We start from the raw sequence: 14,750 nt of genomic DNA, 5'->3' as shown, positions 1-14,750 counted from the left end.
TTTCTTATTTCACCCTTTTAGCTGCAAGTCTCACAAGCAACCCATTTCTTAGCATTTACATTAAGAAATTATTATTACTATTACAATATATCATGGCAATTTTATACATCACCACTTGTAGAAAATTACAACTCAAAGCAGGCTCCTTTAAAATCAGCAGCAATAGCCAGAGGTGAAAGATTCCACCATCTCTCACAACGATAGTCAGTAGAATGGATATATCTATTATACGCAAATTCCTAAAATAGCTATTCACTCCAACAACAGAACTGTAATTGCTAAAGTAATGCTCTAACTGTGCCAATTTCCACTCAAGAGAGGGCAACTTAACTTTGAGTTAAGGGACTATAGAAAAACAATTAGGTTTCTTGCATCATGCGCATCAAAGAGTTCAAGCAACAGTAGCAGAGAGATCTCTGCTCCCAGAGAGCCATCCCACTCAAGTTTCTCATAAGATATTGTGCTGCACTGTGAATTTACCATGTTCAGAGAGATTTGGTGCTGCCTCCCAACACAATCAGGTGACAGGGCCAGGCACAAATAGGTCTGAAAATCAAAGAGAATTAGATGCCTTACTATGTGTACATATACAGAATGTATTCATCATTAAAAGAATATACATATCATTATAATTTACAGATTTATTTGGATTATTTGTAAACAAGGCACTTTACCTTATAACCATGTTATTTAACTCTAAAAATAATATTTTAAAAATTGTACAGTAAAGATCTAAAAATAAGAGACAAATAAGCTGGTAAGAAGTTCTTCCTCATTTCATGTTTACTTTTAGGGGATCTAAATTCTAGAAATAAGTGCATTGGGAATATTTTAAGTGTCGTACAGATATACAGTTGGAGCTTAATATGTATATTTTAAACTAATACTAAATGACACTTCATGACAGTTTATTTTATATATGAATATTGCATTAAATAAGCAATAAGTCTGTAGCATGAATCATTCAAATGTAAGGAAATGATAAAGAAAAAATTGCCCATGCAACTTCAACTTTACCTCTTTACAAATAAGCATTACTATAGTTTAATGGTTCTCAAACATTTTTAGGGCTGCATACACCATTTTAAGTTTCTTGTACTACTGCAGTGTTATCAATAATAAAGAATAACACTTTGTCATTACAGCACAATCAACAACCTAAGAAGTATCGTTGAGTTGTTCTTTGTCATGTTTCCCCTTTCTTTCTACTTAAACTTTCTAATTCCTTCCTGCTACGTACCCCATAGGAAGTTTTCAAGTCCTCCCAGGGTTATGCACCTCTCATGTTGAAAAACACTTGTGTAGCCTTTAATGGTACCATAAGTTACTAAAAAATTATGGAAGGAGACCTACTTTGAGAAGAGAACCTGTCATTAACACAAGACCATTATGCACTTCCCTGAAACCCACTCTGTAGAACAAGAGAAAATTCAATAGAAAAGTTGCCCTGAGGCTCAACATAGCCTGCTTCTCAGCTAGTCTGATCAACCCACTGCCAAAGAGTATCAACAGCTAGTAAGCATTCTTCTCAACCTTCACTGTTGTTAAACCTGATAGAGCTAAATCATTTACATAACAGTTAGACTTTTTAAAAAAATTGTTCTATAGTTAATGTAAGTGGGTCAATGAGAACACTATTGCCTCTTGCAAAAGGATGTTAGTACTGTGGATATGTAGAGGTCAAATAGATGCCTGCTACAAAAAGAAGTTAAATTTCTATGATAAACACTCTTCCATTTTGAAGGGAGTAAAAGTTCATTCTCAGGCCATTTTAACATTGATTCAAAGTTTAAAAACTGCTATTAATATATGCAAGCTATTAGCCATTTTCTACTTAAATTAAACCCACAATTCTTCATTCTATTAATTGCTTGAGGTATGAGGCAAGTATAGACAAAAGAATCTTAAAGCCTTTTGTATACTTTTTAAAACTTTATTGCTATGAGACAAATACTTCCCATCAACTGACATTCAAAAAATGACACGTGCAAGGCAGGCTAAATACAGTCTTTTACATTATAGACCATATTAATAGTAAAAGGTACCTCCAGAATTAACCATAGCAGGAAGCAGTGGGAGTGATGAACTATAAACTGAATTAATTCAGACATAACTGATGAGTGCTTTCACAAGTAAAAAGGCACATTTTTTACTTTAATTTCATTCTCATTCTGAAATTACTGCATTCTGAAATGTTCTTGTTCATTCATGAATTCTTCCTCCAAACAAAGCCTGTCACTTGCATCCAAATTAGAGAGACAGTTTCAAAAAAATGAAACATTTTTGTCTTCAGGTTATTTTGTAAGTTTTAATAAGCCTCAGACCCTTCAAGGAAGGTAGATACGCATCCAAATGTATAGATGTCAGAAACAGACTCTTCTTTGTGTTTGAGTTCCAGAAATACTAAATACCCACAACTCCAACTTAAATTAACAGAAGTTGCATATGCTTGTTGGCTACAAATGTCCAACTCGGGATCCTTAAAATTCTGGTTTATTAGGCAGATTGGAACACTGTAATGAGTTAAATCATAAACCTTGGGGCTGGTTGTCCCCCCCACACACACACACATGCACACACATAACACATACACACACACACACACAGTAGCAAGCTACAGAGTCAGGTATACCTATCCTACAAGCGCCGGAGTCTGCCGTCGATGGCCAGTCGAGGCTTCTTTCAGCGTGGTGTTATCCTCCAGAAGGGGGTCGCCGGCTGGTCCTTCTGGCTGGACAGGTCTGGTCGAGTTGGAGATCAAGAGGGCACCACTGAGGGTCACTTTTCACTGCTTTTTATCTGTCCTTGGCAGACTTTGGTGACTCCCCAGTTTTCAGGTTTGCCCAATCCAGGGGTCATTGACCCTCGTGGGACTTCCCTCCCCTCGGTGGCTACTGGATGGCATCTGTCAGCCCCAGGAGTCGTCCGCATGTACGTGCAGGTTTGGGAGTCTGTTGATGAATTTTGAATAGGGCTCTGGGAGTGGTCGATCTGGAGATATTCAGCCCAAAAGTTGGTCCCTGGCATTGATTAACTCAGGCCAGGGCTTCTAGCCCTTGATCAGTGAGGTTTAGAGATTTCCCAGTTGTTACATTGTCTTCTATTGAGTTTTTCCCTTGGTTGATCTGCAGTTTCCCAGGTATTAATTGCTGTCTGCTACCATGTTACACATTCAATCACGTTACACATTCAATCACTGATTCACTTGCTCTTTCAGGGGCCTGCCTGATACAGGGAAGGGCAGTTTGATTCCTGCCCTTGTTAACATTGTTACAATGTATAACTCACTTATGAAACTAAATACATTCAGTTGAAAGATGAAAGGTGAGGAGTATAAAATATAAGCTACAAATGCCATGGCACACAAATAGATAAAAATACCAAACTAAAAGGGGAGATACAAAATGCACACATACAAATTTTAAAACACAATTCCTTATCTTAAAGTGAAAGAGAGAGGAAGGAAGAAAAGGTAGAAAAGGAGAAACATATCCAAAAAGGGGAGAGCAAATGCAGGCAAGAGGAAAAGGGGGCTTTTTGCTACATTATTCCCCCCCTTGACATCAGCCTTACACAAGGGTGATGTCACTAAAGTATTTGGGCTAGTATTTTAGCCTCATCTATTTTAGCATGTACTGTGCGTAGCATGGAAACAAGTCTGCAATACAGGAATATAATTAGGAATGTTAAAATTATCATTAGGATAAACAGCACTACACTGGGGTGCATCATGAGATTCAGAATACCAGTGGCAGTTGGGGACCAGCCCAGGAGGGTCTCTCAAGGGCTGTAGTGGGTGATTTGTTTGATTTTGGTGAGTACCTGGGTAATTTGGTGGTTGTTAGTTTGGATAATAGTGTAGGTTTTATTGGCTTGGGACTGTAATTCTTGTAAGGCCTGTTGGATTTCTGGGTGTGTAATGGCATGTCTGAGGGCTTGGGGGGACATGCCTAAGTAGACTGGAGTGAGTTTAAGTTTGAAGAGGCTGTACTGTGGGGTGAGCGACTGATGCAGCATGTCTTTTCTTTTATACTGTATCTCACATCCCATAATGGATCTGACATTACACAGACAGAGGTTGTGCTGTAGGTCAGAAAACTCATTCATGGTGATAGAGGGACATAGGGTGCGGAGGCAGACACATCCAAAACCAATACTGATGAGCTAAGACTGAACACTGGGGTCTTTGAACATCACATAGGGACAGATTGAAAAGTCGGGGTCAAAACAGAGGGTTTGGGATTGCAACATGAGTTCCTCACAGAGGAAACCAGAGCCAACATCTTCACAGTTATTGACTGTAATTGCCATTGGCTTGCTTTAGAGCCCAATGTTTGCCTGTCTGTGGGATCGTGAATGTATCATTGATCCGGCTTTCCAACGTTATGATTGGGGATACTTGATTTATCTTCCCACTAACTACCCCCATGATTATAAGATTCATAGACCACGAATTTGGATCAAACCTGAATTGTATTAGCTGGTTATAAGGGGTTAACTGTGAAGGCTGCTTCGTTTCATTTATTAGCAGGTTTTGTGGTTCTATGGGAATGTGGCCTTCCATGCCTTGAAGTATGATACCCTTAATTATGTCTAGGTACCATACCTGGGCCTGGGTACACATGAGGGCAAGAGAGACGTTTTGCCCTATGGCTATGACCTCTTCAGTTAGGGTCTGGGAGTCCTGAGAAGCCACTTGAGTTATCCACTGCATGAGGGAGGCAATAGAAACACTTAGCTGAGTGGAGGTTTCAAAATTGTCCCTTGTAGGTTCGTCCAATTGGTGAAGCACATTTCCAACTGCTGCCAATTTGTTCCGGAGCACCTCTGTATTAATGGTATTTAGGACACCAGTGTCAGTTCCGATTGCTCCCAGTATGGTGTCTAGTGATCGTCGGTGTCATGGGCCACTGGATCCAGAGCTGTTGAAGGGCCTGCTGAGTCCATGACTGCCATCCAGCATTCAGAGGGATAACATAATTGCCACACTGCGGATATAGCTGGGTGATACTGTGGGCTTGCAGATTGATAGTGACATTCCATAAAGACTGTGTTATGTTAGTTAATAAAGGTTTGCTAATATCTTGTTTTACCACAAAGGGTCCAATGTCGTGTTTCTGTGCTTCCTCATGTACTATGATTTCTGTGGTTAGAGCGGGGTGGTCTGTAGAAGCAGAAGCTCTCCACCTTCCAGAACTGGATGGGGAGAAACTGTATACTAGGGTGCCACAGCTGGACAGAGGGCATTGCTCAGGGCAGCTGGTGGCATTGAGGGTAATATTTGTGGGTCCAGATTTTGGGCAGGTAAGATTGACAGGTAGCTATCCTTGAAGAGAGGTGATGTTTATTTGTGCTGGGAGATTTGGGTTAGTACTATTACTTCCCCAACACAGCTGGATGGTGTGTTCCCCAGAAGTCAGGGGGCTGGAGAGGTTCCATGCTATACAGAGGTTCCATGCTGTACCTGTTTGATTTACCACCTTCCTTAACGACTCCTTAATTGTCCTATTCATTCACTCTACCTGCCCAGATTCCTGAGGGTTGTGAGGAATGTGCCACTGCTGCCTGATGCCTAAGGCTTGCAGCAGTTGTTTAACAACAGCCCCAGTGAAATGGGGACCTTGGTCTGAGTTTAGGAACTCCAAACCGGCATATTACCTCTGTCCAGAGTTTCTTTGCTGTGGCTTCAGCAGTGTGGGTGCACATAGGAAATGCCTCCACCCACCTGCTGAAGGAGTCTATAACCACTAACAAGTACTGGTTTCCTCATGCTGTGCGGGGGAGCTTGTCAATGTAATCCATTTAGATCCTTTGCCATGGACCCACTAACTTTTGATGGAAAACAGGTCTTTTGGTTTTGCTCCCTCCCCTGCACAGCACAAGCAATTCTGTACCCACTCCTTCACATCTTTGGATATCCCTGGCCAGTAGGCAATTTCCTGCACCCTAGCTGTTGTGGCTTCAGATGCCTCATGCCTGAGGCCGTGACAAGCAGTTATGATTTCCTCTCTATACTCTGGAGGTGGTACCCATCTAACTTCTCCAGTTTCCTGATGAACAGCATACTCCTCCTGAATCTTCCAATTTTGGTGGCTTGAGGACTGGGTTTACACCATGGCAATGTTTCCGCATGCTCCTCTCTTTGCTGTAGCATCTGCTAATTGGTTCATTTTGGCTTCTAAAGTATCAGCCTTTTGATGACCTTTAACATGTTGAATATATAGTGAGGATGGATGCCTTTGAATCCATCCCCAAATTGCCTGCCAATGACCCTTTTGTGCAATTTCTTTGCCATCAGCAGCATGCCAATTAGCTTTGTTCCAATTACATATCCAGTATAGCAGAGCCTTAGCACAGAAGTCAGAGTCAGTGTAGATCCACAATTTCCCTTCAGGTGGGTTATGCTGTTCAAGGAGTTCCCTCGGAGCTCGTACTTCAGCAGCTTGAGTTGAGTACCCCAATGGCAAGGGACCCCCTATCTGATCATTATTTAAATTCACCGCCTCATATCCAGTAAACCACTTTCCATTTTCAAAGCTAGAGCTCCCATCTGTAAACCACACATGGGTAGGCTGATCCTTCACTGCTGGGTTTTCTTCCAGCGGTGGAGCCTCAGTGACCCCTGTGTTCCCTTGGCAAGGCTCTGTACCAGGGCACTGGTGAGTAGTGCCTTCTATTAACAAAGCATATGGGAGAATATCCACCTTAGACTGGGTTTCATGTCCAACTCCCCATCCGGTCAGGAACAATGCCCACTGGGCGATCCGGGTGTTGGACACTTTAGACCCTGTCAGGTTTCCTGACAAAATGTACTTTAAGGGTGAGTGATGTGTCTGGATGATTACTGGGCCCATCTCTGTGAGTCCTTCAAATTTTTGAACAGCCCATACTGCAGCCAGGCCCTCTCGTTCACACTGGTTAAAATTAATCTCTGGACCTGTCAATTTGCGAGATTCGTAAGCTATGGGTACCAGTTTGCTGTCTGAATTTTTTTGTAGCAGTACAGCTGATAGAGCTATTTCATTCGTTGCCAATTTAATATAGAAAGGCTTCAATGGGTATGCCAGAGCAGGAGCCTTGATTAACGCCTCCTTAAGTAAACAAAAAGCCTTTTGCTCGCTGTCTCCCCACTCCCACTACACCATTTTCTTTAGCAGCCTCCACAGAGGCTGTGTGATCTCTGCAAATTGATATATGTGGGAGCGGAGGAAGTTAAAACCTCCAAGCAGCACTCACAGGGAGTGAGGATCCTTGGGAACTGGCAAGTTTAGTAGGGCAGTGACCTTCTGGGAATCAATCTTTTTCCCTTCCACCCCGTCTTACATCCAAGTAGGTTACTTCTTGCATGACTAACTGAGCCTTTGGTCTGCTGACCCTGAACCCAGTTTTCTGGATCAGAGCCAGCACCCTCCCCATGAGTTCCTTCACCTCCCGCTCCTGATCTCCCCATACCAGTATGTCATCTATGTAAGACATCACCCTTTCCTGATCGGGCCCAGCTAAACTCTGGAGCATGGATACGACATGGTGGTGGGCTATAGCTGGGGCATTGTGAAACCCCTGTGTGACCCAGGTAAAGGTGTACTGTTTCCCTTTAAAGGTGAAATCAAATCGGTTCCATGACTCGGGGTGCAGGGGGATTGCAAAGAAGCAATTGGCTAGGTCTATTACAGAAAATCATCGGGGACTCTCTTGTACCCTGCTAAGCATGGCAGACATGTTAGCCAATATAGGAGCCATGGGGCGAGTCCCCTTGTTAATGGCTCGATAGTCAACAGTTAGCCTCCATAATACCCGGTCTGCCTTTAGGACGGGCTATATGGGGGAATTAAATTCTGAATTGGTTTCAATCAACACTCCCTGCTGCAGTAGGTCTGTGATAATTAACTGTATGGCTTCCTCTGCTTGCTTGGGGAAGCTATACTGTTTTTGAGGAGGCACTGGATCCCCTATGATCTTAACGCAGGCGTTGATCTGGCCACAGTCACTTTTACTCCTAGCCCATATGTTAGGGAACTGCTGCACCCACTCATCCCCCGAGTCAAAGTCAATGGCTCCAACCCCCTTACACCGTTCCCACCTCCAGTATGGGTTTGTTTCACAAGGCTCCCAGGGGTCAGCTGTCTGTGTTCACCATATGACCCCGTTGGCTAGATCCAGGATCCAGCCTTCCCGGTTGAACAAGGGGGCTCCCAGAATCAACTGTTCAGAGGAGCCCTCTTGTTGAACTCCGTCTATACTAATTTCTTGGGGCCCCTCTGGGAATTGGATGCAGGTGGTTTCCCCTGTGCACACCACCCCGGTGGATTCCTGCCCTGTAAAGGACCGGAGTGTAATTCGATCAGTTTTAAATTGCTTCAGGTCCCATTTCCTCCCAAATACATTTAGCGCAGCTCCGGTGTCCAGGAGTGCACTGGTATGCCCTTGAGTTCCCACCATAACGGGTATTCGGGGTCTCCCTCCTGGATCCCAATCGAGGGTCCCCAATTTGTCCCATGAGCCAGAGCTTTGCTCAGGGGTCCCATTACGGGGGCTCCGTCAGTGCTCTTTGGAGACTGGGGCTGAGGCTGCTACCCTGTTAGAATGGGGAGGTGCTGCTCTCTCCCCAGTCAGCTCTGCCATTCTGATCAGCAGGTCGGCTAGAGGCTTTCCATGCCATTTCCCTCTCGGTTCCCCATGCTGCATTAAAAACTTCCACACTGCTGACTGAATCCCATTTCTCCCCTCTCTTTCCTTTGATACCCTCGGGTTAACCCAGTGTGGGCTGGGGCAATAATTTGGACCCCCAACCCCCCTATCAGTTTTGGGGTAGGCACTTTCATTAGAATAGGTAACCATATAATTTGGTGTGTCATTAAGCTTTTCCTTTAACTGGGTGGCTGCAATTGCCCCCCCTTGGCGTCCAATTAACCTCTCTGCACCCTGAGTCCAGGCTAGGACTTCTCCCAGCACATATCTCCCAGTCTCTCAGAGCAGCCCCATCAGTCCAATTATGGGCTGATGCATGCCTTCCCATACCTCCTTCCAAAACCCAGGAGGGTAATCTATATTTCTTATGTCCGATGTCCTTTTGTTCTCCTTGTCTAGGGGCAGAACCGTCCCCGATAGCAATCCCAACATAACACACCGGATCACATAGTCCCTAACAGGTTCCCCAGGTGTCTGGTGGCTAGCCCCAAACTGTCACTTAAATGTCTTTCTCCCCAAACTGATCCCCAAACCCACTATGCTCCGGAGAATATTGTCTCCCCCAAAGCTGTCCTCCCGATTCATAGCTGCCTGAATCTCTGGGGTGGCGCAAGCCCTTAGTAGGTGGTGCCATTCCCGGACACTCAGGGTTTCACAGTCCACTACATTCAGGGACTTCTGGAACCACTTTCCCAAATTCCTAATGTTAGCAGATCCCAGGGTCTTGCCCAGGGTTGCTAGATCAGCTCCACTGAGGGGGACCGACACCTGTGTGGTTTCTGTGGGTTTTCCCTGAGCATCCCGAGTGACAGGTCCGCGTGATTGCACTCACCTAAGGCACCAGGGTCCTTTCCTGATCTGACTTAGGGTCTTCAGGAGAGGGCTCCCCTGCACCCTCTGGATCTCCCCACATCTCCCCACCCCAAATCTCTCCTGGATTGAAGGGGATGTCTGGATCCCTGGCTTGGTCTCCCTGGATAACAGCTGCTACTTGCAGGTTGCGCTCCTGGAGTTCCTTTTTTAAACAGTTAATGGTATTTAGACAGGGGCCATGGTTGACCTTGGCTCCCTTCTCGGCTTGGTCTTTAGCCATTGTCTTTACCAGTTTTTGCAAGGCTTCTCCGCTAGCCTTTTCTTGGTCCAATAATTCTAATTGTTGGGCATTGCCTTGATTTATTTTTCTCAATGGCTCATTTTCATTTTCCAAGTTCCAAGACAACCCCTTTAGAGTCTGATTACTAGTTTCCAATTGAACACATCTATCTTTTAGAATTTGGATTAGCTCCTCCTTTTCCTCAATTTCAGAGGCTTGCTGAGCTTTTTCCTCAACTGCTGTTGTTACAGAATGCCACAGAAGCCAGACCAAGGCACTGTGTTGCCTTTGAACCGAGGGTTTTTCACAAAGGCAAAAATCTTTCAAATTGGGATTCAATGTCCCCTATGGAAAAGCCTGGGGTGCACACATCCTCCCTCCATGCACTGGGTTCACCCTTCAGAATCTCCCTATGGAGAGAGGAAATTTCCTCCCTCCGTACCCACTTATCTTCTTGGCCTCCTGCTCCAATCTTAGGGGTTTTTTTCCTAAACAAAGACATTTTCCTCAACATGCCTCAAGCCTGTCAGTTTCCTTGAGCCCTTGCGCTCCCAACCAACTCTGCCCCTGCAGTTCTACAACCAAATCCCTTCCTTGGGATATGTCCACCCCCTTGGGTGACGACTAAATCCAGACCCTCCTTGGGTCTGCCCACTCCCTTGGGTGACTATTGCCCACCCACCTCCGTGGACGTGGGTTCTATCTGGAGACAGTCTCCCCAATTACCAATCTGCTAATAATCCTAGAATAATGCCTGTGTTCTCCACCAAATAATGTTGGCTACAAATGTCCAACTCGGGATCCTTAAAATTCTGGTTTATTAGGCGGATTGAAACACTGTAATGAGTTAAATCATAAACCTTGGGGCTGGTCCCCCCCCACACACACAGAGTAGCAAGCTACAGAGTCAGGTATACCTATCCTACAAGCGCTGGAGTCTGCCATTGATGGCCAGTCGAGGCTTCTTTCAGCATGGTGTTATCCTCCAGAAGGGGGTCGCCGGCTGGTCCTTCTGGCTGGACAGGTCTGGTCAAGTTGGAGATCAAGAGGGCGCCACTGAGGGTCACTTTTCACTGCTTTTTATCTGTCCTTGGCAGACTTTGGTGACTCCCCAGTTTTCAGGTTTGCCCAATCCAGGGGTCATTGACCCTTGTGGGACTTCCCCCCGCCCCTCGGTGGCTAGTGGATGGCATCTGTCAGCCCCAGGGGTCATTCGCATGAATGTGCAGGTTTGGGAGTCCGTTGATGAATTTTGAATAGGGCTCTGGGAGTGGTCGATCTGGAGATATTCAGCCCAAAAGTTGGTCCCTGGTGTTGATTACCTCAGGCCAGGGCTTTTAGCCCTTGATCAGTGAGGTTTAGAGATTTCCCAGTTGTTACATTGTCTTCTATTGAGTTCTTCCTTGGTTGATCTGCAGCTTCCTAGGTGTTAATTGGTGCCTGCTACTATGTTACACATTCAATCACTGATTCACTTGCTTTCAGGGGCCTGCCTGATACAGGGAAGGGCAGTTTGATTCCTGCCCTTGTTAACATTGTTACAATGTATAACTCACTTATGAAACTAAATACATTCAGTTGAAAGATGAAAGGTGAGGAGTATAAAATATAAACTACAAATGCCATGGCACACAAATAGATAAAAATACCAAACTACAAGCGGAGATACAAAATGCACACATACAAATTTTAAAACACAATTCCTTATCTTAAAGTGAAAGAGAGAGGAAGGAAGAAAAGGTAGAAAAGGAGAAACATATCCAAAGAGGGGAGAGCAAATGCAGGCAAGAGGAAAAGGGAGCTTTCTGCTACATGCTCACCAACTCTTAAAAAAATATTTAACCAAACAACAGCCTTAATTCAAATCCTCTGTAACCTTAGTTAAAGCTGGGTGTGTATTTATGCTTATTTATTCAAACACTTCATTTTAAGTACGTGCTTAAGCACCTGGCTCAATCAGGACCACAGACACTTGCTAAAGGTAACACTCTTTAGCTTGGCAGATAATTCACTAGACACCCCTCATCTCTCTAAAGAAAAAGTTACAGATGGCAGCAGTTTTAATTTAATTGCAAACCATTCCATACTGTTCCTTGTCTAATCTATTACCAAACTACACAATCAACCCTGCCACACATCTGCAAGGCATAGCACCCTAAACTGCCAAAAGCAGGGGGACAACTGCAGTCATTGTCCTGCTGCTTCAATGATTAAACTACACTGGAGAGATCCAAGGAAGAGGGCCACACTCCTCACTACAGAGGAAGGCAAACCCCCCCCAGTCTGTACCAATCTGACCAGGAAGCAAAAATCCATCCAGGCCCCAAATGTGTCAACTTGTCTGACCCTGACCAGAGGGGCGAGATCCTCTACCTAGGAAACCCTGGAGTTTAGTCCCAGTAGGAGCACTGGTACACCCCACTCAGGTTCCCCAGCCTTGGCTGCAGTCAACCCCAATGCTTCTGAGGAAGGCAAAAACACCCCCCAAAAATCCTGATATAGGTAAAAATAGGAGGGGGAAAAAATTCCTTCCCAGCCCCACTTGGAAAGGGAGCATGTGAAATACCCATAGCACAGGCATAGGTACTTCTAGATCATCTCTGACCAATGTCCATCCAACCTTTTCCTGAAAACTTCATATGGGAAAGGTTCCCTACAATTTCTTTAAGCAGTCTATTCCAAACCCTCCCTAATAGTGAACAACTTTTCCTGATACCCAATCTAAACCGATTCTACTACAATTTCACGCAACTGGTCCTTGTCCTGATCTATGCAGCAAAAGAAAGAAAGGTGTTCTCAATCTTCTTTGTAGCAGCCCTACAGATACGCACAGACAGCAATCATGTCCCCTCTTAGTCATCTTTTCTGCAAGCTGAACATGCCTTGTCCTTCGGCCTCTCCTCATTTGGTTTGCCTTCCAAGCCTTTATCATTTTTGCTGCCCGCCTCTGGACCTTCTCTACCTGCTCCACACCCTTTTTTAAAACGCTAGTACCTGTTTGTCCAGATACATTTCACATGGAGTTCATGTTCCAGGTTGAGAACAGCAAAGCAGGTTCACTTGTAGGTATGGGCTGCTCCGTGCAGGCGTGACACCTAATTTCCATTCAATATTTGTGATGGCACATCAGTTGGGGGTGTGACTGCATTTAAGCAAGGTGCTTGAGCCTGGACACAACTACAGTGGTATAATTTCCTATGTGAATGTGCCATCCCAGTTTAAAACTATTCATGCCAGCATAACCATATGCATGTTAGGAGAACGGTTACACTAACTAAACCAGCAAACAAGTGATACTAGTTTAGACAGAGCACAATAACTTGAGGGTACTGACAAAGCCTCAGGCACCCTCAGACCACATACTTAGGCATAACCTCACAGTAGAGGGCAATCCTAGACTGGACAAGCACGTAGCTGGGGTTGTCTGACCCCAGCACTCTTTTCTGCCCAGACTCAATGACCTACTAAGGTCCCTTCCAACCTTACAAAAATTATCTATAGATTTCATAGACTTTAGGGCTGGAAGGGACCTCGAAGATCATGAAGTCCAGGCCCGTGCCCCAGGGGCAGGAAGTCAGCTAGGGTCAAAGGACCCCAGCAAGATAAGCATCCAAGCATTTCTTGAATGAGTCCAGAGTAGAAATCCTTTACACCCCTGCACGTCGAAACCATATCGTAAATATAAATGGAGTTTAAGCAGCTGCTTGCTGGAGCATCCAGTTTACTCACTCGCTCTTTGTGCTCCAGGCACATCTCACGTGGCGCTTCGCGGTCCGCAGCTGAGAACAGGGGAGCCGCTGGCTTGCGGCGTGCAGGTGTGGCACCGACCAGCAAACGTGCATGGGAGAGAATGCGTTTCGGTGGGAAAGCATCTCCTCGGCCACCACGAGGATGCTGCTGGCAGAGGGGATCGGGGAGAAGCTGGCACAGGCCCCTCGTGGGAAGGGAGGTCAAGTACGGTGGGGAGGTGGGGGAGAGGACAGAGCCGCGGGCCGGGCCGGGCCGCCCAGCACCCGGCAGCGGGAGGCAGGCTCCTGCTTCCCGGGGCCGGCGCTGCCCCCAGCACGCGGGGCCCGGGGCGGCAGAGCGAGGCCTGATGCTGCCCCCGGCCCCCCCCACGCCCCGGCCCTTTGTGCAGCCCCCGGGGCCGCTCCGCTCCGCTCCGCGCTGCCGCCCTCCGCCCCCCGGGCTCCGGCCCGGCTCAGCTCGGACGGGGGGGGGGGTCAGGGCCCACCCGCGCCGAGGGGGATGCACCTCACCTGCGGTCTCCACGGCAACCTGCTCCAGGGTCTCTAGAGCCCGGCACACCAACAACCCGCGCTCTCATTGGCTCAACAGCAGCTCCACAACCAGCCAATGCAGAAGCCGGATGCTGAGCGCGGCTCCAGGAGGCGGGACTTCCGGGAGGGGAGGGGCCTTGAAGTTGAGGGGGAGGAGCCAGGGTGGTGGTGGGTAGAGAATGGCTTTGTGCTCTGCTTGGGCTCGTGGCAGCCCACCCTGGGCAGGCAGCCAGCAGCTGCACCCCTCGCCCCTGCGCCTCCCTGGCACTGGGATGTGCATGAGGGTGTCGGAGGCGCCGCTGTCATCACAGCACCCCGATGCCATCGGGTCAGACTCAGCTGGCCCCGTGCGCCACTGTGTATAGTATCTGGACTTGTGGTAGAGGATCTGATCATTTATTAGATCCACTAGATTTTTGCAAAAAACAAAACAAATTCTTTGCAAAAATCTAGTTGGTCTAATAAAAGATATCACCTCGACCACTCGTCCTGATTCCTTTGGCCTCTAGACCATACAGCTACAACCTGGATGCCTGATACTAGTTATATCAGGGGTGGGCAATTATTTTGGGCAAAGGGCTGCTTACTGAGTTTTGGCAAGCCCTCGAGGGCCACGTAACTGGCAGCCCAGGGCAGTTAAATATTTTCTAAATTTTTTAGGGGCCCCGCAGGCCGGCCGGATAGAATGG

The 14,750-nt window shown here is 46.3% G+C and overlaps 1 protein-coding gene across 9 annotated transcripts in view; it reads right to left on the bottom strand.

Moving 5' to 3' along the window:
- Positions 1 to 14,144, bottom strand: part of CABIN1 (calcineurin binding protein 1) — a 219,028-nt gene extending 204,884 nt beyond the window's left edge. For 5 of the 9 annotated variants that reach the window (XM_059713506.1, XM_019493689.2, XM_019493690.2 and 2 more), the window contains exons 1-2: positions 13,511 to 13,821; positions 481 to 546 (exon numbers count right to left, since the gene is read on the bottom strand). In XM_059713506.1, the coding sequence (XP_059569489.1) occupies positions 481 to 546; positions 13,511 to 13,534 (90 nt within the window). In that variant the 5' untranslated portion in view covers positions 13,535 to 13,821. Of the gene's footprint in view, positions 1 to 480; positions 547 to 13,510; positions 13,823 to 14,040 lie in introns of those variants that run through there. The other 4 variants (XM_019493691.2, XM_019493694.2, XM_019493692.2 and 1 more) reach the window with 3 other exon arrangements.
- Positions 14,145 to 14,750: the final 606 nt, after the last annotated feature.

Source organism: Alligator mississippiensis, chromosome 10 (genome assembly GCF_030867095.1).
Source record: "Alligator mississippiensis isolate rAllMis1 chromosome 10, rAllMis1, whole genome shotgun sequence".
NCBI lineage: Eukaryota > Metazoa > Chordata > Crocodylia > Alligatoridae > Alligator > Alligator mississippiensis.
This window is presented reverse-complemented; position numbering and strand designations above follow the sequence as displayed.